Here is a 23,818-nt window from a genome sequence, read left to right on the forward strand (position 1 = left end):
ACAGACAAGTGACAAAACTATGGCAAACTGGTTTGAGAAAAAATGGATTTTGTCAGAAAAATCCATTTTATCAATTCACACACACACATATATATATATATGTATATATATATATATATATATATATATGTATATATATATATATATATAAATTAATGTATATGTATATATTTATTTATTTTAATTTACATCCAAAAAAAAGTTACAGCACTAGGCAAAGAGGTGATGCTGAAAAACACACATACACACAAAACCAGTTTAGCATTCATTAATTACCAGTTTTTGATCATATCACAATCTTTCCCAGCAGATGTTTATATATTCTCCTAACTTTCTCACAATTGACTTTTAATGTCCTGCCTTGTTTGCTTTCATTTTATAACACATTAAACATTTCACATAAAAAACAAAAATCTTTCAGAATAAAAAAAGCCAACATCTTTCATTCTGTTTTCAAGGTCCCTCTGTGTTCATGCCTCATTGTAGTAACTGTTAAGTCAGATCTTGGAGTCCTATTTGTCCCTGCAGCACATTACTGGCTGCCGGCCCAGAGCCCCAGATGCACAAGCACCTCTCACTGACCTGATAACATTTATAGTTGTAATGGATTTTTTTTATGCCCGTCATTAACTGGAAGAAAGACTGGAGAAAGAAATTGCTTGTACCTTTTTCTGTGGTATTTCAACTTTATAGCATTATGTTCAGATATGTCACCTTCCATCAAATCTTTTTAAGGCCTATCCCGTCACTGGTTTTGTTTTAAATGTACAGTTCCATTGTAGAGGACCCTTGTAGCATCAAGGAGTCATAATGAATGTTTAATGATGTTGAGTAAAAGCTTGGAAAGATATAATCATTGTCCAATTATTGGCTCCGTCTCTGCCAGAGCTTCAGAGGTGATTTAGCGGACTATTTGGCTAATGTAGACAACTTATATGAATCTGCTTTGGATCAAACCATTTAATAATGTGGCAATAAAACTGATATTCAATTTGAGAAATGTGATTTATTTTCACAAAAACTGTGTTTGTACAAAACATATCTTTAATGAAGCATAGAAAAGCACAGTAGAAATTTTTTTTTTTTACAAAAGGAAAGTATGCATGGATAGAAAATGTTCAACACTTTTACACAAAGCCCTGTCTGATACATGGAGGATATTCCAAAGAAACACCTTTACCTTTGCAAAATGGGTTTAGAAGTAACTGCAAAATTAAATCAACACCTCTTTGGTTCCAATAATTACATTTTAGGAGGTGATTTTATTATGGTTACCACCAGCATTTGGCATATATGGTTAGATTGATCTTTAATTGGATACATGTAAATTGCACAATGCCTACATGTTTCTCTATAAGCCAGAAATAGCAAAGTTCAGCTTAAGTTTAAACGACATCCACAAAAACAGTAGAAAAGAAACATTTCTTACATGACTAAAAGGCTCCCTATTCAAAGTTCAAATCACTTCAGTTTTAATAACAAAGAATGCCATGCTGGAAATGCATTGGTTTATTGGTCTCTACTAAAAATACACCATTTCTTTTTCTTTATTTGAATGCAAATTTTCTCTGAAAAAAGCAGTTTGAAAGATTCCTTTAACCTTCTCAACTGCCTCAAACATCAGATATAAGAGCAGAAATTCTGCACAAACTTACTTGCGTGAAAACCCATTTTAGTTATTTTTCTTATGGCTTTTTCTGCTGATTGGCCCACTGAACTGAACAATGTTGAAATGTACAAATGCTCCCAAGAAGTGCAGGAAAGCAGTTGTAGACACCAGGACAGGAAATAAGTCAGGTAGGTGTGGTGGGGGGTCCAGAACTACACTCAGGATGCTCAAACCAGTCATGGCTCCCATGCTGATGTAGAACTGTAACAGATAAAAACAATAGAGTTGTCAGATTGTTGAAATATAAGAGCAAGTGTGTACAGATGCCGTTTGCTCAGCTAAAACAATGTCTTCATCTTCATCTTCGTGCCGCTTATCCGGGTTCGGGTCGCGGGGGCAGCAGCCTAAGCAGGGAAGCCCAGACTTCCCTCTCCCCAGCCACATTTGCCAACTCTGCAGGGGGGATCCCGAGGCGTTTCCAGGCCAGCCGAGAGATATAATCCCTCCAGCGCGTCCTGGGTCTTCCCCGGGGTCTCCTCCCAGAGGGACGTGCCTGGAACACCTCAACAGGGAGGTGTCCAGGAGGCATCCTGACCAGATGCCCGAGCCACCTCAACTGGTTCCTCTCGATGCGGAGGAGCAGCGGCTCTACTCTGAACCCCTCCCGGATGACCGAGCTCCTCACCCTATCTCTAAGGGAGAGCCCGGCCACCCTGCGGAGGAAACTCATTTCAGCCGCCTGTATACGAGATCTCGTTCTTTCGGTCACGACCCACTGCTCATGACCATAGGTGAGGGTAGGAACGTAGATCGACTGGTAAATCGAGAGCTTCGCCTTCTGGCTCAGCTCCTTCTTCACCACGACAGACCGGCACAGAGTCCGCATTACTGCAGATGCCGCACCGATCCGTCTGTCAATCTCGCGCTCCATCCTTCCCTCACTCGTGAACAAGACCCCGGGATATTTAAACTCCTCCACTTGAGGCAGGACCTCACTCCCGACCCGGAGAGGGCAATCCACCCTATTCCGGCTGAGAACCATGGTCTCAGATTTGGAGGTGCTGATTCTCATCCCAGCTACTTCACACTCGGCCGTGAATCGCTCAAGCGAGAGCTGGAGATCACGACCAGATGAAGCCAACAGGACCACGTCATCTGCAAAAAGCAGGGACCCAATCCTGAGGTCACCAAGTCGGATCCCCTCAACACCTCGGCTGCGCCTAGAAATTCTGTCCATATAAGTTATGAACAGAATCGGTGATAAAGGGCAGCCTTGGCGGAGTCCAACCCTTACCGGAAATGAATCCGACTTACTACCGGCAATGCGGACCAAGCTCTGACACCTGTCGTACAGGGACTGGACAGCTCGCACAGGGGGTCCGGTACCCCATACTCCCGGAGTACTCACAGGAGCCCCCGGGGGACACGGTCGAATGCCTTCTCCAGGTCCACAAAGCACATGTAGACTGCTTGGGCAAACTCCCATGCCCCCTCCAGGACCCCAAAGAGGGTAAAGAGCTGGTCCACTGTTCCGCGACCAGGACGAAAACCACACTGCTCCTCCTCAATCTGGGGGTTCGACTATCCGGCGGACCCTCCTCTCCAGGACCCCTGAATAGACCTTCCCAGGGAGGCTGAGGAGTGTGATTCCCCTGTAATTGTAACACACAACTCCGGTCCCCCTTCTTAAACAGGGGGACCACCACCCCAGTCTGCCAATCCAGCGTTACTGCCCCCGATGTCCACGCGATGCTGCGAGGGCGTGTCAGCCAGAACAGCCCCACAGCATCCAGAGCCTTAAGGAACTCCGGGCGGATCTCATCCACCCCCGGGGCCTTGCCGCCAAGGAGCTTTTTGACCACCTCAGTGACTACAGCCCCAGAGATAGGAGAGTCCACCCCTGAGTCCCCCAGCTCTGCTTCCTCATCGGAAGACGTGTTGGTAGGATTGAGGAGGTCTTCGAAGTATTCCTTCCACCGACCGACAACGTCCCAAGTTGAGGTCAGCAGCTCCCCACCTCCACTGTACACAGTGTTGATGGAACACTGCTTCCCCCTCCTGAGCCACCGGATGGTGGACCAGAATCTCCTCGAAGCCGTCCAGAAGTCTTTCTCCATGGCCTTGCCGAACTCCTCCCATGCCCGAGTTTTTGCCTCGGCAACAGCCGAAGCCACCCGCCGCTTAGCCCGTCGGTACCCATCAGCTGCCTCCAGAGTCCCACAGGCCAAGAAGGCCCGATAGGACTCCTTCTTCAGCTTGACAGCATCCCTCACTGCTGGTGTCCACCAACGAGTCCTGGGATTACCGCCACGACAGGCACCAACGACCTTACAGCCACAGCTCCGGCTAGCCGCCTCTGCAACAGAGGCACGGAACGCAGCCCATTCGGACTCAATGTCCCCCGCCTCACTTGGGACATGTTCGAAGCTCTGTTGAAGGTGGAAGTTGAAGCTTGCTCTGACAGGGGACTCAGCCAGACGTTCCCAGCAGACCCTCACAACACGTTTGGGCCTGCCAGATCTGACCGGCTTCCTCCCCCACCATCTGAGCAAACTCACCACCAGGTGGTGATCAGTTGACAGCTCCGCCCCCCTCTTCACCCGAGTGTCCAAGGCATGTGGCCGCAGGTCCGACGATACGACTAAAAAAAATCGATCATCGAACTGCGGCCCAGGGAATCCTGATGCCAGGTGTACATATGGACACTCTTATGTTGGAACATGGTGTTCGTTATGGACAATCCATGACGAGCACAGAAGTCCAATAACAAAACACCATTTGGGTTCAGAGGGGGGGGGGGGGACTATGCCTCCCAATCACTCCCCTCCAGGTCTCACTGTCGTTGCCCACGTGAGCATTGAAGTCCCCCAGCAGAACAATGGAGTCCCCAGAAGGAGCACCTCCAGCACTCCCTCCAAGGACTCCAGAAAGGGTGGGTACTCTGAACTTCTGTTCGGTGCATAAGCACAGACAACAGTCAGGACCCGTCCCCCCACCCGGAGGCGGAGGGAAACTACCCTTTCATCCACTGGGGTAAACCCCAACGTGCAGGCACCAAGCTGGGGACTGATGAGAATGCCCACACCTGCTCGGCGCCTCTCACCATGAGCAACTGCAGAGTGGAAGAAAGTCCAGCCCCTTTCGAGGGTACTGGTTCAAGAACCCAAGCCATGCGTCGAGGTGAGTCCAACTATATCTAGCCGGAACTGCTCAACCTCGCGCACAAGCTCAGGCTCCTTCCCCACCAGAGAGGTGACGTTCCACGTCCCTAGAGCCAGCTTCTGCAGCCGGGGATCGGACCACCAAGGTCCCCGCCCCTTGCTGCCGCCCAGCTCACATTGCACCCGACCCCTACGGCTCCTCCCGCAGATTGTGAGCCCACGGGAGGTGGGGCCCATGTAACCCTTTCGGGCTGAGCCCGACTGGGCCCCATGGGTAAAGGCCCGGCCACCAGACGCTCGCTCTCATACACCACCTCCAGGCCTGGCTCTAGAGGGGGGTCCCAGTAACCCGTGTCCGGGCAAGGGAACATTTCTGCCCGAGTTTGTGTTCATCATAGGGGTATTGTGAGCCTCCCCTGGTCTGGTCCCTCCCCCAGACACCTGTTTTCCATGGGTGACCCTACCAGGGGCATAAAGCCCCAGACAACATAGCTGCCAGGGTCTTTGGGACACACAAACCCCTCCACCACGATAAGGTGACGGCTCAGGGAGTGGCTAAAACAATGTGATCTTGTATATAAAATTTCATTAACAGCAGATTTCTGGGAATGATTGAAGTCTTTGTAAAGTCCTGATAATCAGACCTTGACTTAGGGGGTTATATTGACAAATTATTAATTCATTAAGTTTTTATTCATTTGGCAGGAACAATATTGAAAGGTGGTGTGGTGGTTAGCACCACGACCTCACAGCAAGAACGATCCTGGATTTGAGGTTTGGATGGTGGTTCAAACAGCAGCATTTCAGTGCAGGGTTTGCATGCCCCCATGTGTGTGCAGGAGTTTTCTTCAGGTACTCTGGTTTCCTCTCTACATCCAAAGACATGCGTGTTAGGTTAGCTTGTCTCTCCAAATTCTCCCCAGGAGTGAATGAGTGCCTGAGTGGTTGTTTGTTTTTCAGTGTTGACCCTGCGGTGGACTGGCGACTTGTCTGCTACCTGCCTCTTGCCTGTTAATTTCTGGGATAAGCTCCAGGTTTCCTGTGACCCAGAACTGGACTAAGTGGTATGGAAGATAAATGAATAAATGAATATGTTAACACATTATGGAAAATGCAACTGCTGCTATGTCCAAAAGTCAATTTATTTCCCAAAAAATATAACACTGCTAACCTTTCAATGATTTTTAAATGAAGGATTGTATAGTATTTGGTCTGTATCTACATGCTAGGTCAGGACAGCAAGACTTAGAAACTGGGGTTTCTGCCAACAAATTCAAATCCACTACTTTCAATTGATAAATAAACTGTGTTCATGTTTTTTTTGGGGTTTTTTTTGGATATTGATATTTAATATAGATTGGTTTCAGTACAGAGTTTAAATACATCTTCAGTCTTTTTGTACTTTTTCTAACTTGTCCTAAATTTACATATGAATGGTGGACATGACAAGAGGTGAAACATCTTAGTCTTTGAAGTTGTATGAGTATTTAAATCATTAGTATATGTAATGTTTTCTGGTCTGTCACATAGTCTTGTTCTTTCTAAACAGATGATGTTTGCGAAAGAGGCTTAAAATAAAAATGTTATTCTACTGCAAACAACCTGAGAATCCCACAATTCACTATGTATACAACTTTTTGCCAAAACTACTTTTATGATGACTAACTTTATATTGCGCTTGACAGGAACTTCATTTAGTGAAACATTTAAAATGCTAAGCATCTCAGGCTATGAACAAACTGTTGACTTTTCCTTTATTTCTCATTGCACCCACAATTTTAAACCTATGAATAATTGAACTGAAATAAATAAATAAATAAATAAATAAATAAATCTGTTATATCAGACAGGGAATTTATCACCAACATGAGATTGGTCATTTTACAGAAGCTTTTTAAAAAAGAAAAATAGATTCAGACTTGAAATATCATATTACTACCAATTAAAATGTTTTGGCCCATGTAACAACTTTTTAATCATGTTACTGAGTTACTAACAGATGTGATGGTAAAAGTTAGATCATTCCTGTGGCTCTTTGTGCTTTATGACCCTGAAGACAAGTCTGCGGGTATGATGGAGGAAACACCTCATCCCCACACCCACCCAAAACCCATGAAACCTTATCACCATCATCGGGGCTCGCTATTTATGTTGCTTGTGTAAATAAATATATCTAGGCAAACCTGTGTTAATGACACGCGCTATAAAAAGACACCTTCTCTTAATCTCTGACACCCTACCGGTGCCCCTGTCGCTAAGGGGCTGGCAGTGAAGCCACTTCAGACGCTGTGGAAACTTGAATAAGTGATAAATAATTCTTTGGCTGGCAGTGGCGTTCATCCCCCGGACAGCTTACACAGCTTACACCAGCACATGATATTTATTTATACAGTTGGGTATATCTTCTGACACGTTTGCAATTTCGGTCTAGTGCCTCTTTGAAAAATACAGAGTAACCTGGGATCTTGAAATCAGCACCCTTCACATAACAGCCATGCTACCGCCACATGATGTGAGCACACACATAAACAAAACTAATGTTTTCATACATTACCTTTGACACTGACAAAAGGTACCACCATGTTCTGAATACCCTCTCATGCCAAAAATATCCCTCAATTGTCACAAACAAAAGAATAATTATTTTCAAAAGGAAATTAACTTGATATTCCAATTGGAGGGCAAAATATTGGGTGTAATGAATCATTTATTATCATCATTAAGTTGAATCAATAACAATACAATATATTTTAAATCTTGATTGTATGTGAACATCTGATTCTTCGCCGCTTATCACACAGTACTGTTACCAATCTCATTTTTATTCTGTCTGCTGGAGAGCTCTTCTGGTACACCACAGCAAGCAGTTTTACATGTTTTTTTTGCACAATTTAAGTGTTACTTTTTTGTCCAGTAGAGAACCTCGTTGCATTTGCTGGTTTCTGATGATGTTCTGATGAATTAAAGTCTTGAAATAAAGTGTAGATGAAATATTAATCTGCCGACTTGCTTTGACGTACAGTTAACAGTCACAGCAGTGAAAAGAAGGAAGTGTTGTTCATTTAAAGACTTTGGTAAAGATTCACTGTGGCATGACAGACAGACAGAAAAAGATGCTTGAAGTAAGCGCTGCATCCTCCAACCTTGAACGCATCAGATACTATAAGAGTTTTACCTCCTTACCAACCAAGGCCATCTTTGGGAGTAAAATATGACCCTGGTACATTTTCTAGTCTCCAGTCCCTGCAGGCACCAAGGACCAGGACCACCTTGCTTCCAAGGCTCTGTGGAAAAGGTTTCTGTGGTTAAAATACAGATTTAGTTGTTTTACTTACCTTCCATTTTACTATACAGGCCAGATCCACTCTGGGAAGGAAGATAAACAGCTTTCTGTAGCTGCTCAGTCTCAACTCGTCCTCTGAGCAGTGCTCCAGTGCAGACAGTAGGTAGACTGTGAGATACAGGAAGGCCACGGAGGTCACAACATAGGGCATGAACAGGTCGTCCTTCAGGAACAGAGGCAGCATGCTGCACAGACAGAGAAAAATAATGTATTTACAGTCACAAATTAAGGCGTTTTTTTTTTTTTTTTTTTTTTTTTTTTTTTAAATCAAGGTTATTCTTTTGAAGACACACCATAGAAATCTTGCGTTCTATGGTGTCACGCCCCCTATCGATGGCTAATTCGCTATCCATCTTGCATCCTACCTGACCTGTTTGTTCCCTCCAGCCAGCATAGGATAATCTTATGATGACTCGTTTTGACCATTTCTCTCTTTTAGTCTTCTTGTGTTCTTTTGCCGCAATGTTGTGGGTTCAAAACAGCCAGTGTGTTTTCTACAAGAAGCAAAACTCTGCTGCAACGTCATGTAGCGTCCTGGATGTACAAGTTTTATAGTGGCGTTTCTCAGCCACTGGACGCTGTTGGGCAGCAGCGGCTCCAGAAATACATGATAGATGTAACTGTGTCATCAAACAAGTTCAGAACACAGAGTTTTAAGGTCAGAAAGTTACGTAATGCGTCTTCAAGCAAGAATAACAGGAATATATTAGCATTACAGTGCTCATGTTATATTTTTACAACACTAAGAGATTTATTATACAAAATAAAAATAATCTTTTTTTTCCTTTCAGGGCATGAATGTAAAATAAATCAGTATCATGCCACCGCTGTTTGATAACACATGCATGAAAGGGCTTTCAGCATATTTTCAACACTACACAGTTCAGTTCAGTGTCATGTTTGCTGAGAGAAGAGCAAAAGTAAACAACACTTTTTTCTTTTTTAAATCCTGCTGACTTTTACGAGAGGTTCATCCCCTGAGGAGAGATGACTGTCACATTCATGCAGAGCTTATCTTAGTTTAGCAGAAGGACATGAGCAAGAACAACAGTTGACTCACAGTAAAAATCACACAACAACTCCACTTTTAAAAACATTTCCCCATGCAACAAACTACCTACTCAAACAAAAAAGTTCCATTCAGTAGATAAATGTTTAACATTTTAGAAATACATACGTCCTTTATTTAAGAAAACTGGCTTCATTCACCCGTAGAATGACCATAGCTCGAACAGTCATTCAGTCAATTATGCAAACAAAAGATGTATTTTTTTAAGACGACAATGTCTATAGAGGTTGCAGATAATGTCACAGTCTAAGTCAGACTGTACAGGCAAGCAGCTACAGAATGACCTCCTGTCCCTACAAAACACACTTAGACAACAGGCATGCAGACTATGCAGTGTAATCCCCAGATATCCTTATACTAAACCACACGCACAACAATTAGTGCTGCCGGAAGAATTTAACAACAGCTGGTCAAAGTGAGATCCAGCATTTGCAGCACTGCTTGTCTTTTCCATTCATGGTGCTCCGCTGAACCAAACTGATTAATCTTTTTCTGGATTCTTTTGGTGCTTTTTGTCATTTTATAGCTGACAGTAGTTAGATTTATGTGTTATTTTTATGTTCCAGCAGGACATCCTGAAGATATTTTTTCCCATAAAAGTCCGAGTATGTAACTTCTGCTTTAGACCGTTTCCTCAAATTAAAGTGGTATCAATTATGAAAACATACCTAGCTTAATCATTTTATCTAAAATTAGCTACATAATAATGCATTTGGCACAATCAGTCCTGAAAGGTATATGAAGGTGCAAAATATGACAGGGAAGACCCAGGATAGGTGAGGAACTGGAATCTTACATCAGGCGCCTAAGTTTCCAATCGTTTCCAATCTCCAAGTGTTCTTAAAAGAAGGAATGCTTCACAGATTTGTACACTGTCACAACTTGAGACCTACAGCTTCAATCAATTTCATGGAAAAAGATCTTAATTTTCAGCATTTTATTTATTCTGTATGTTCTTATGAGAATAAAATGTGGGCTTATCGGATTTGCAAATCATTGTACTCTTGTTTTATACACTCTATACAGTGTACCACCTTTTTTCAAAGGGTTGTACAAGATATTCCACATTTTTATGAACTCATGCAATGGATAGTCCTTAATGACTCATTATTGCATAACAACTTCAATATCTGTGGCTTTTATTTTTTTATTCAATTCTTGGTTTAATTTTGATGTTGTGCTGGAAGGTTAATCCCAGTTTTTAAAAAAAATTAATAAAAGCCCTTAATCTGCAATTATTCAGGCATGTTAGGGTTTCTTGTCAAATGTTTGATTTATTTTAAATTGATTGTGAGAATGTAACAATCATTCATAGTAGGCAAATCATTGTAACAAAAGCAATAAATAAAACTATCACAGCTAATGTGGTTAACACCAAATTTACAGTATTTGTTTCTTGCATTAAAACAGCAAAAGAAATCATGAAAAGGGTCCACATGCAAACCAATTTAGACTCTATGCTGAAAAGTTAAACGTAAACAACAATAAAAACTGATGTTTAGCTAGATTTTATTCTTTAACCTTTGGTGTTAAGTTAGCGGTAAACTGTTCAGACCGGACAGTGTTCTCACCTGAATGTAGAAGCCTGCAGGAACCAAATACTCATAAATGGGAGGTCACTTAGCAGAAGACAAACTGGCCTGAAAACAAACAGACAAAAAAAAGTTGGATGCAGTCATTCCTAAACATATTCCTGATTTACCACTATTAAGCCCAATTTTGCATCAAGTGTAGAAATAAAGTCAAGTTGGATTTCAGTGAACTGTATTAACAGTAACCATATAGTTAGTTTACACTTTTTACTGTGGCATCCCCTGACTTGGTAATTAATTTTAATATGAGGACCTGAAAATATTTGGTGTAGAAGGGTCAGAAACAAATTTACAATCCTCATGGCTTATATGTATGTGTCTAAACTCATTTCTACATAAGCCGAGTGTTAATTGAACCAGGTTGCTGGCATCGAGTTCTACCCACTGCTTCAAGAGGGGCACTTTCCACCAGTCCCCGAGTCCGTAATTACAGTCAGTGCTCTTCGGCGATCCTGTTACAGCCCAATAATTGATCCTGCGCAAACAAGACCCCAAGCTGCCGCCCACCATTCTTTCCTAATCCCTGGACATGCATTACTGATTGATTTAAGAGGACAGGTGGGAAATATAACTCAATAGTTAATAAAGCAAAAATCTACCTTAATCTAGATTAATAGATGAGCCCAGATCTAGGAACCAAATCCCTTGCTGTCAAATCTATCCCATGCTTCAATCTCTTCCTGCAGCTTTATACACATAGAAGAAAAGAAAATGGTCCAGACACTTGCATGCCTTTATGGGCATGTATATAAACGCTGTATTTACCTTGTTAAATATGACCCAACCATCACATACCACAATCCATATCATGACAATACCCTACGTCTGTGCAGCACTGCCTGCGATGACAGGGGTGAATAACCTCTCCGTTCGCAAGTCTGGACTTAAATAGAACTTTTACTTTGCAGCTCTAAAAGAACAGCAGGGGGGTGACATCACTTTTATAAAGTGCTGGCATATTCAAATCATCAACCATCTGCAAAGCATGACCTGAAATTTGCTGTGAGGACAAGCCAAATGGGTCTTTTGTGGGTAGAAATTAAATCTATATTCATGAATATTTCAAATGCAAGACATTTGTCATGCAGAGAGAAAAACCTTAAGAAGTTATTACCTACTATCTACTTGAACTTACAGTGCGACCAGCAGGATGGACTTCTCGTGGACTTGATATGAAAAGAGGAAAAAGGCCAGAGAGGAATTGACCTAAGAAAAATAGTAAAAGAACCACACTTTTTAAATAATACTTAAAGGAAAAAAACATCACTGGGAAGAAAAAAGATAATATGAAAAAAAAATTTTTATATGTAGGCCTATATATATTTGAGGGGTGGGACTTTAACACGTTAATTCCAATTTATGAATTACAGAAACATTATTAAAAACATCTAAAAAATAAAGAATTTAAGAATCCTGTCAGATCACAATTTCCTCATACACTGATTACATGCACACACTACTTCCGCTAAAAATTTTGCCGCGTTGGTGCTATATTTATCGCTGTTTCAGACTCTTCGGTGAGTTTATTTAAAGACAAAACGAGCATCAACAAGTCTGGCGTCTTTCTCTGGTGGTAACAGGGACTCTTGGTGAGTAACAATAAAAAAATGTGTAGTTTTCTCTTCCCTATTAGCAGCAGCTCTCTCCCTCCTTCTCCCTCCCTAGTTCTAATGAACACACGTAGCTCGGTCCTCATGTAGCTCCATGCTGCAGTCAGAACAGGTGGTGAACACCTAGATGACGCTCTGCACCTCTGCTGCATGATCAGACTTAAGTTGATGCTGGTTAATTTGTCCTGGTTTACTGTCAGATATTAATGTCTATTAATGAAAAGTGTGGATGAAAACAAGTTCTGTAGCCTCTTAAGTAGAGAATAACTGGGGCTGCAGCTGTTAGTTAAAGTATTTAAAAAGACACTTTGACTTTGGGTCTGTTCAGTTTTGGCCAGAGCTGTTTTTCTTTTTTACTGTTTCAAAGTTAAATTCATTCAACCACACATTAGAATAGAGTTTTAGTTTATAACATTAATCTATTTTACTATTACTTGATTTAATAATTGCTGAAAATCAATTTAAATGAAACAAAATGTTGCCTTTTGGGGCAAATTTCATTAAGTGATTAAAATGTGATTAATTGAGATTAATGACAAAATTAATTAATTACAAAGCTTGTAATTAATTAGATAAAATTTTTAATTGAGTCCCACCCCTTTTATTTTTATATATATATATATATATATATATATATATATATATATATATATATATATATATATATATATATATGGCTCAAAAAAATAAAGGGAACACTTAAACACAATATAATTCTGGGAAATGGAACTGTCCACTTAAGAAGCAACAATGATTGACAATCAATTCCACATGCTGTTGTGCAAATGGAATAGACAACAGGTGTCAATTATAGGCAATTGGCAAGACACACCCAATAAAGGACTGGTTCTGCAGGTGGTGACCACAGACCACTTATCAGTTCCGATGCTTTCTGGCTGATGTTTTGGTCACTTTGTAAAGCTGGCGGTGCTTTCACTCTCGTGGTTGCATGAGACGGAGTCTACAACCCACACACGTCGCTCAGGTAGTGCAGCTCATCCAGGATGGCACAAATGCAAGCTGTGGTACGAAGGTTTGCTGTGTCTGTCAGCGTAGTGTCCAGAGCATGGACACAGTCACTGGCGCACTGTGCTCTTCACAGACTAAAGCAGGTTCACACTGAGCACATGTGACAGAGTCCAAGAGAGGCTGTGGAGAATTTCCTGTTGCCTGCAACATCCTCCAACATGACCAGTTTGGCAGTGGGTCAGTGATGGTGGGTCATTTCTTTGGAGGGACACACAGCCCTCCATGTGCTCGCCAGAGGTAGCGTGACTGCCATTAGGTACCGAGATGAGATCCTCAGACCCCTTGTGGGACCATATGCTGGTGCGGTCGGCCCTGGGTTCCTCCTAATGCAAGACAATGCTAGACCTCATATGGCTGGAGTGTGTCAGCAGTTCCTGCAACATGAAGGCATTGATGTTATGGACTGGCCCACCCGTTCCCCAGACCTGAATCCAGTTGAGCACATCTGGGACATCATGTCTCGCTCCATCCACCAACACCAAGTTGCACCACAGACTGTCCAGGAGTTGGTGGATGTTTTAGTCCAGGTCTGGGAGGAGATCCCTCAGGAGAACATCCGCCACCTCATCAGGAGCATGCCCAGGCGTTGTAGGGAGGTCATACAGGCACACGGAGGCCACACACACTACTGAGCCTCATTTTGACTTGTTTAAAGGACATTATATCGAAGTCGGATCAACCTGTAGTGTGTTTTTCCACTTTCATTTTGAGTATAACTCCAAATCCAGAACTCTATGGGTTGATACATTTGATATACATTGATTTTGTGTGATTTTGTTGTCAGGAGATTCAAATAGGGAAAGAACAAAGTATTTAATAAAAATATTTTATCATTCAGATCTATGTGTTACTTTAGTGTTCCCTGTAATTTTTTGAGCAGTGCATATGCAAATTTATTTATTCATTTTGCTCACAATGTGACTAATTGCAAAACTGGTTTCACCATTTTCACTAAATTTCTATTTTTGAGACATTTCTGGTGATAAAATATGGAGGCAAAAAAAAAAAATCAATTAAACACTCACCAAAGCCAGTTTAAAATGCCAGAAGGTGGGCCTTGTAAGCAGTCTGAAAGATGATGGTAGAACTGCCAAGACAGTGAAGGCAAAACTGAAACAAATGAAAACAGTAAATGAAGAGACTGCAGAAAAGGAGGGGGAATGACAGCCTAAAACTGTGTAAAATCAGCTGTGTAATGGAGGCAGTTTGCATTTTACTTTTAAATCAAACACAAAATATATATCAAATGTAGCAGGATTTATTCTCAGTCATTGCCAGCTGATGACACGATTTAAATGTCAAGAAAAATCAAACCAGGATTAAACTCTGAACCCATGTCATTCTTTTTCAGATACCCCAGCTAAGATCTCTCTACAAGTCTGAACTGAACAAATGATAACCCTTCTTAGGGTAACCAGGCAATAGTTTAACCCCTCAATTGTCACCTGCTGGGGGTTGAGGGTCCAGAAGACTGTCTATTTGTCGGTGAATGTGTGTAGTTGTCAGGAACTTGCTGTGTGAAAGGACTTAAATGTGTTTATACTTCAAAATGGAAAGGCAACTGAGGTTAAAAAAAAGATTAGCAGCAAAAGTTATATAAGAGTTGGAGAAACAGTAAATATCAAAGCAGGACCAGTAAATAGGGCTGCATGTATGATAATGAGTGTGCTCTCAGTGTGTTGTGTATAGGGCAGGCTTTTGTGGCCCGGAAAGACGTGGATCACTTTTCACAGCTGATTCACTTTATGTACATAGTACACCCACACTAGAGCATTTAGCCGTCTACCCCATGTACTAAAAACAAACAAGTGTTTTTCATTTGTTTGAAATACGCTACAGTAAAAGAAGTCCAACTTGATCCCTGGACTTAGCAGTCTGGCAGAAACGTGTCCACGCTGCGAACATAGGACTCCTAAATTTAGTGAGCTGGGTTATTTAAGCAGGCTCCACCATGACACAACTGCTGTTTTGTTTTTTTTTTTCGTTTTTTTTTTTTTTACTGCAGTTGCACAGGATGTGTTTGTTGGAGAAACTGAATTTTCTCTTTCATCCACTTTATTTTCTCATCTTGTAAATCTAATCTGTAAATTTTTATTATTGTATTATTTTACTGTAAGATTAATTCACATTTTCTCAGTTTAACAAACAATTTGTCTTGCTGTTGCATTTTCAGCAACTAAAATGTGTTCATGTTCAGATGTTGCTCACAAGACTTCGCACAATGAGTTCATTGCCACTCACTGAATAACGATGAAAAAGTGAAAAAGAAGCAGCAGCGCACAGAAAAGAGAGAAAGAATAAATTATTAAACAGAGAAAAACAGACTAAAACTTGATAAGAGAGAAAGAATACCTGAGGTAGAGCTGAGAGTCGCCTGACAGAATGGATCTGATCTTTATCAGGGTGTTCAGACTGCACCATGTGTTGGCCACCTTATCCTATTCACACACACAAACACACACACATGCACAGATTGAGAATAAACATGCATTTTCCACAGTGGCCCTTGTTTGAGAAGAGATTATGGTAAAATGAAAAGAAACTCAAACATGACAAAGTGTGTGTACATCAGTTAAATAACCATTAAGATCTATCAACCAAAGAAAAGATATATTTTTATGACTTGGAGAGAGATTAACAAGTGGTAAAGCAGTTGATAGAGCCTGCTCTACATATCTTTTGGATCAAAAACATCATTTAGAAACATCCCAACAGGATGGATGATATTGGTTTATTAAGAACTAGAAAAACATTGGAGAGCGCAGACCTCTGCCAACCAGCTAATTTCCATCCATATTGTGAAAAGTCCTTTTAAAAAGTTCATGTGTCCACAATTCCTTCCACATTACTTCCAAAATTTATTCGAACTGAAGTTAGATCAAGATTTTTTCTCAAAAAAACAAAGAAAAAAATTTAATCACAATCATCCATCCAGTAATTTTTGCATAAATTTGCCAACAGAAAGACAGATAAACAGACAGACAGACATAAATACAGGCAAAAACACAACTTCCTTAGTGGAGTTAATAAGTAAGTAGGACCTTCTTGTGTTGAAGGTGGGATGAAACTTAAACCATAAACCTGCCGTCTGCTTTGGAAGTTACTTTTTTTTGGCAGTCGTGCAGGAAGATGTCTGCAGCTTTTAATAACACCAAGATCTTTATGCAGAACTCGTGAGCTCTTCTCAAATGTAAAAGAACACCACTTTGTTCTTGATGTTTGGGCCAAATTTATAACCAAGTTATTTGAAAGGAGTAAAGTTTATACTGTTTACTAAATAAGCTGTAAAAAAATTATAATAAAATTCCATCTACTAAAAAGAAAGCACTAAGCGCTTGAATTTAGAAACAAGAATCCATATTTTTTTCTCATTTTGCTCAACAAAAAAAAAAAAAAAAAAATCAAATTTATAGCATTAAATTTTTGTCATTCATTATAATAAAATACAGATAACTTTATTCTCTCGTGTTCAACCATGCCAGCTCTATGTTGGTTTGGTAACAGTCAGGAAAACTGAGTTTTTAAAGCTCCCAGACGGTATGCAGAATGCCGGATGCTACAACTTGAATAACAGCTGAATGGTGCTTGCAGTTGGGATCAAATGAGGAGGTCGAGCGCTTAAGCGTTTGTGCATGGATCACTTTATATATTAAGACCAAAGCCACCAGTGTGCCCATGATATCACACACCACACATGTCTAGATCAGCTTTATGATTCCTCTGTGAATGTTTTATGCGTGACCCTATCTAGAAAATCTATTTCTGGCTTCTCTCTCTATGCTACAGCTGTTCACTGCACAGCTGTGTGGACCCGACTGGCAGCATAATCAGCAGCACTGGGCTATACAGTATTGTCTTATCTCAGCCCCATCTTCTTCTCTTTCCTCTTTACTTCCCAACTCCAAATAACCACTATGAGAATGTAGCTGGACAGCACCTGATGGCAACACTCCAACAAAGGAGGGGGTTGCCCATCGGCACATGTGAAGCAGTGCGGCTCCTTCACCTAGAAGCCAGAATGGAATTTCACAGGGAGAAGCATTTGGTGCCATTTTTGTGAGCAGGCAGCAATGTGAGACGACAGAATGCAGCTCAGTGGGTAAACTTACAACAGCTCCCTCCCAGAAGCTGCCAGGACCACCAGTCAGCAGCCCTCTTCTTCCCCACCACCCCCTCTCACACTGTCCCCTTGTCCAAAGCATTTGCTTACGTGCACAATTTCAGCACAAGACCACTTGCCCCAGGAAGCCTCCCATGTTGTCGTCACTGCGGAGTATAGTGTCTCTCACACCCTGTGTATTATGTTTGAAACATTTCCTTGAACAAATACTGCCTCGGTGCACGCTGCCATCCGCTCCCCTGGTAGAATTTTTAATTAGTTCTCACATCCATGACACCTTGTGGTGAGTTTCACCCCTGGGACAAGAAGTTTCAGGGTTACAAGGAAATGAGAGCTCCAAAGCTTGGTCTCTGAGCTGTCACTCACACATTCCAGCAGAAACACAGCTACTTTACCTCTGCCTCTTCCACGACAGCTTTCAACACTGGGACTTTGGAGGTGTTTTAGGATTTCTTGGTAGGTATCAATACTTTAGTTTTTTTTTTTTCATTAGTATCCTATTCCAATGATCAGGCTATAACTGACAAGTCACAGCTAAAAAATATATATATATAAACACATAAAAGTCATTGTACACTTTTCCAGAAAATAGTAACAGGCAACAGATGTCAGATGTGCTCTGATATGCCTTAAAGTGTATCACTAGCCCTACTCATCAGTTCATATGGTTGTGCAATGAAGTGCTGAAAACAAGACCGCCGTAAATTAATGAGATTTATTTGTATCCTCCTACTGTACATCATGGACCCCAACACCTTCCAGAGATAGGGTGAAACTGATCTCCTGACCTTTCACCATTTTATTCCACTGTTTTCTTTGATCCAGCAGGGTATCCGCTTCCAGCTGGCTAAGCACTGAGAGCTGGAAGGGTATTCGCTATGCTGTGAGTGGGGAACAGTGTTAGGGAACGAAAAGTGCCTTGTGGGCAGCGTATGACGTCAGTAATAGCATCTGTTGCAGCTTGGTGCTATAAACTGTTAAAAACCATAAAATGACACTTGAACTAAAATGCCACTCCTTGGAAAACAGCAACTCTTAACAAATCTTGCATAGACAGGAATATACAAAATCTCCTACCACTGTGAAATCCTACATATCAAATTGCATTGTTCCTTTACATTGGATCACAGTTCAGAATTAATTTGCATTTTGCAGCCACATCATACTACATATGGTAAAATTGAGTCTATTTTTAATTTTTTTTTAGAAAATCTAATGAACACTGATGCTTGCCAACAACAGACAGGCATTAAAAAGTAACTAATGACACACAAACTGAATGACAGGTCCAGCAATCTGTGACATCATCAAATTACGAGGGACTGACTATAAATCGACAGATTTATTGAAATGGACAAGAGTGCTGCATGTTCACATTTCTTTTGGATGATTAAAAGATAAGGAGCCTTTGAAAGCCAAATTGACATCAGAATCTGCACTTTTAGATATCTGCATAGAAAGATTTTTTCATGATATAAGCTTGCTAAAAGGGAATAAGAAGTCTCTCTGATGTGGATTTCTGACAGAGTATTATCTGCAATGTACCTCAAAAAGGCCACGTGCCACGGGAAAGATCCTCCTGATCACCTGCAGGGCCTGGCTGGGGTCAGACAGGAAGGGCAACCAGCAGAGGGCAAAAGTCACCAACACTGCTGCACCAATTCGCACCAACAGAAAAAGCCTATATAGGACAGAAAAGCAATATATTGGTATGGAAGTCATTTCTACAATAAATAACAGCATAATCAACTATTGTAACCCAAATAAATAGATAAAAACAAAACCTGTAGCTCAGTCATGTCACTTTCTGCAGAGACTCCACAGACAATAAATGCATACTGTCTGAAAGTCCTAAATTTGGGATTTGACCCTCGTACTCTGGAATGCAGAGAAAGCCCTGCATCAGCTGAAAGTCTTCAGCATAGGTCAGGGTATCTTGTCAGCTGTAACTGTGAGGCTGCTGGTTAAGTTGCACACACAGACATAGCTGAGGAGTTTGGGCATGGTGAGAGTGTCATCTGGACATATCTCCCCCCGGGGTCTAATCCAGCACTCCATTTGCTACTAAATGCCCTTGGTACATTGTTACTAGATAAACAGACACTGGACACACTGGTAACAGCATCCAATCTGATTACCTCAGTCATTCTGTGACTCTCATGAGGACACTGCTCACTTACACACTGACTTTAGAAGCGTGAGCATGCAGCTGGCACATTCATGCAATGACAAAACAATGTAACTGACAAATATAAGGATGAATAATCATGTTGTTAAAGAAATCAAATTTTTTTTTTTTTGGTTGGTTTAGAAGAGTGGCCTTGAGAAGCCTTGTGGTCACAAAAGGGTCAATATTTGTTTTATCATACCATAAAACTCCCCACCTGAAGGATGTTACTAGCTTGATCTAATCTTGAGACTAGTTATTATGGAGTGAGAAGACAACCTTATAGTCCATTTCTTGAACCCTCTGCCGAGACTGATGGCTTTGGAATCTGCTCTTGTTACAAAATAGCTCCAGAAGAGATTCTTCATTGCAATGCCTTGCAGTGAGTAATCCAAGTTTTTTTCTACTTTACACCTTTTTATATACACAAATGCATCTCTGCTTAGAGCAAACCTTTTGCCTTTTGATGGGTATGTTGTACAATCCCTTGGCTCAAAAAACTTATATCACTATAGCACCCATGTTCAAAAATAAAACTGCTAAAACTCCTTACCCACGTCCCATCAGGCCAACTTTGACACACTTCCCCAATAGGTAGCAGAAGAAGGGCAGAGCATGGTACAGCTCCATCTGTTTGTAGTTGAGAGCCAGGGAGAAAGCCATGGAGCCCATTGCATCCCAGCCCAGACCCAGACCCAGAACTCCCCACAGAGTAAAGCCCAGACTCACTGCATTATACCTGAAACTGTCAAGGTTTATACCAGCTACCTCTTCCATGTCTAGATTTAATGACGTCTTAAGTTGTAAATAACTTGGAGTAGGTAAAAAAACGTATGTGAATGGCATAAAGTCTATTACTTTCTAACAGTTGTTTTTGTTATTTTATAATGATATGACAGTATTATAGTAGACACCATAAATTAAATACCATAACTGTGCCTGAAATCAGCATGTCTTTTTCCAACAATCTCTACAGAATAATTTCATATTTAATTAAGCAATTAGCACAAACATTATGCAGATGTGAATAACTGTTTTTATACCATGGTCTGGGTGAATACTTTATTCTGATTGCCTGCAGGTTGTCATTTAAAACACAATAGTTCATGTTTTCTGATCATTGTCATTTAGAAGAAGCTGATTTTTTTTGTGATATAACTGAGTGAATTACTATTATAAGTTTTTCAACCTCAAGAGTTCAACACATATCTACAGAGGCTTTTATAAATACACTCACATAAAAACACCTATAGATACACTATATAACTTTTTCAGCAAGTTATGTTGCTGTCAAGTAGGTGAATGAATTTTACTTCATTTTAGTATATATAAATATTATCATAATGTTGCAAATGATTTTAAGAGAATTACATTTGTACATTAAGGATACTGAAAATGTCCATGGTCAATAAGAATTAGTCCTGGGTAAAGAAGAATGCACAAGAGTGTTGAAACCTGAAAGATAATAAAAAAAAAAAAAAAATGACACAGCGGTCAAAGTTTAAAAAAGAAAGTTAAAAAAAACATTGAAAGTAAAAATAATTAAATCTGCTTTAGGGAATTCACCAGCAAGTCTCTAAATTAATATGCATATTACAATGTATCATTTTATGTGTAGAAATGAACTAATTCTTGCATTTCATGCTTCACCATGTTGGTTTGAACATTTAACATTATTGTATCATTTTATGGACCGCAGATACAACTATGGGGTGGGTGGAAGCTTATAATTTCTTGGAAATGTTACAAACATAATCAAAACATAAACAAAACAGTTTGTACTTAAGTCCGTAATAACAAGGATGGCTTTGGAAACTGAGGGGGGCAAAATAAGTTGGAAAATGTTAGATAACACATTGAGCAAGGCTCTTACCTTTTTCTTAGAGGACCCATCGGTCAGGTATAAGCAGTATAAAACCACTGCAGGGATGAATATCAACACATCTACTACCAAGACTGAAACAGAAGATTTTAAAGTTACAAAGTTATATTATACGTAGTATCTTTTTGTGACTTCTGGAAAAGAAGCAAAAATGAATAAGAAAAAAAACCTAACCATGAAAGTTTGCATAAGACTTTTAGAAGCACTTCACTTGCAAATGTGGTATTAAGGTAAAAATGTTCACTCTTCTTACTACCTTTTTCATTAAAAAAAAAAGTGACAAAACATACAAAGAGAACACAAAAAAAAAAGACAAATATTACAGAATAAATCTCTGTAACAAAAAGAAAATTTCTAAATTAATGTTTAAATCACAAACCATAATAATAAGGACTTTTAAATGTTGTATTTCCATAAAGCCACAGCACATCTTTGAAAATCATCTTTTACACATTGTTTTTCCATAGTTACCATACCTGTTGTTCTCATGAATAACTTGTGCATAGGACCCTCATAACCTCTGGATTTGTGAAGCTCCACCCATTCAGGGTTTAGATTCTTGGCTCTGCGAATATTCATTTGTTATTTTTAGCTAATTGTTTGTTTTTTCTTCAATTACTAACAATTACTTTTGTTTCAAAATCACCAAAATGTTTTTTAAGTGGGCTTTAAATAGTGCTGAACTTACCTTTTATTCAATTATAGTAATTTTTCTCCCTTTGCCAAGAAAAACTGTCACATTTTACATAAATAAGCATTTATGGAGGAACAAAATGACTTACATATAGGCACAGAGCCAGCTGTGGTAGGCAGTAAGAGGAGGGTAGTCCAGACCCCAGTAGTTCAAGTCATTATCAGTAGTGTTGAAGTACCTGGAAGAGTACAAAGTATGCTTGTAATGAAATAGTGGAAGTTTCATCACACAGAGGTGACCAGAGTTTAAAAGTAAAGTTAATTATAAGGTTTCATAGTCCCTTTTATTGTTTTTGTTGCATATTCTCAGTTCTGCTTCATGATGACAGCTGTAAGAGTCTTGATTTGTCAAATACAGGACCTTGAATTAGATTGATGCAGAATGATCCAGTTAGTGATCACCAGAATCATATCAGACTGACCATTCCTGAAGTGGGAGGTTGTAGGTTACTTCTTGCCAGTGCCTCTGGGCTTCATAGTCGCCAAACATGGGAGGTCTCCCCGCCCCTGAGGGGGATACAGTTCAGTTGTCAGTATGATGAACCCTAAGCTGCTACATGAATGCAAGCGGGAAATCAGTTTCCCAGCAGTATGTCAAGACAGTGACTGGAAGCTAGAAGGTAGAAGTAACACTTTGATGATTGCTAGAAAGGTATCTATGAAAACATTCGGGAAAATTAAAGGAGCTGCAAATAACCAAGAAAGAGGACTGATGGTATAGCATAATAACATGCAGCCCCGCATGTTTCCTACCTGAATATGAATTTAACGAAACTCCCCATCTCACAACAACACCAAGTAAAACGCAAATTGATACAAGACTCCACGTATTCATTATTCTGGTCGCTAAAACAAGCGTTTAAAGCAGAAACAAGTCACAAGTATCAGCTCATTGAGACGATTTGAACTGTCTCTACGTTTCCTGTATACGTCATCTACGAAGGCTTCGTTTCAAACGCTCATTGGTCAGTAAGGTGTTGCGTTTACGCTACAAGCTATGAGGCGTTTAAGTCGAATGGGAAATCAGAAGTAACTTTTGCTTTAATAAAACAGCTGTTAAAATAATGAAACAATAAAAACATTATCAAGAACGTTTTCAAAGGCATTAACTAAACAGAAAATAAAATGGTTGAATATCAACGATGATTTGTGAAATGAACACCACAACCATGGGTTTGCAGGCACAGCGAGCATAAAGCTGGATGATCCCATAAAATCCTAGTTATTTGAATGCATCACAAATTCAAATGAAATACATGGCAGAAGAAGAATGACTGGGATGATGTAACCTGCTGATTCAGCTTAATGTTGAACAAAGATGTTCCTCATGATTATGATTATGATTACACTTTTTTATTTAAATCATATAATTTTTGTAGCTGGGGTTGAATTTTTAGGTTAGAGATAACAAATAGTATATATATATTCCAATATGGTCCGAAAACTGATAATATCCGATTACTTATGCATTTACTGTGTTACTTCTACCTGCCTAAATCTCTGATTTTGTATTTGTCTTCTTTTGGTATTTTTAGGGTTGGCA

General features: G+C 40.3%; 1 protein-coding gene across 1 annotated transcript; it reads right to left on the reverse strand.

Moving 5' to 3' along the window:
* Positions 1-1,616: 1,616 nt before the first annotated feature.
* Positions 1,617-23,161, reverse strand: alg6 (ALG6 alpha-1,3-glucosyltransferase). Its single transcript, XM_079244743.1, has 14 exons — positions 23,029-23,161; positions 22,698-22,782; positions 22,365-22,454; positions 22,059-22,147; positions 21,574-21,656; positions 21,091-21,155; positions 20,254-20,439; positions 19,079-19,214; positions 15,766-15,851; positions 14,439-14,523; positions 11,910-11,980; positions 10,754-10,822; positions 8,106-8,298; positions 1,617-1,870 (listed from the first exon to the last, which is right to left on the reverse strand). The coding sequence occupies exons 1-14, from the start codon at positions 23,108-23,110 to the stop codon at positions 1,673-1,675; spliced, it is 1,518 nt and encodes a 505-aa protein (XP_079100869.1). The 5' UTR covers positions 23,111-23,161; the 3' UTR covers positions 1,617-1,672.
* Positions 23,162-23,818: the final 657 nt, after the last annotated feature.

Source organism: Telmatherina bonti, assembly GCF_933228915.1.
Source record: "Telmatherina bonti genome assembly, chromosome: 8".
NCBI classification, from domain to species: domain Eukaryota; kingdom Metazoa; phylum Chordata; class Actinopteri; order Atheriniformes; family Telmatherinidae; genus Telmatherina; species Telmatherina bonti.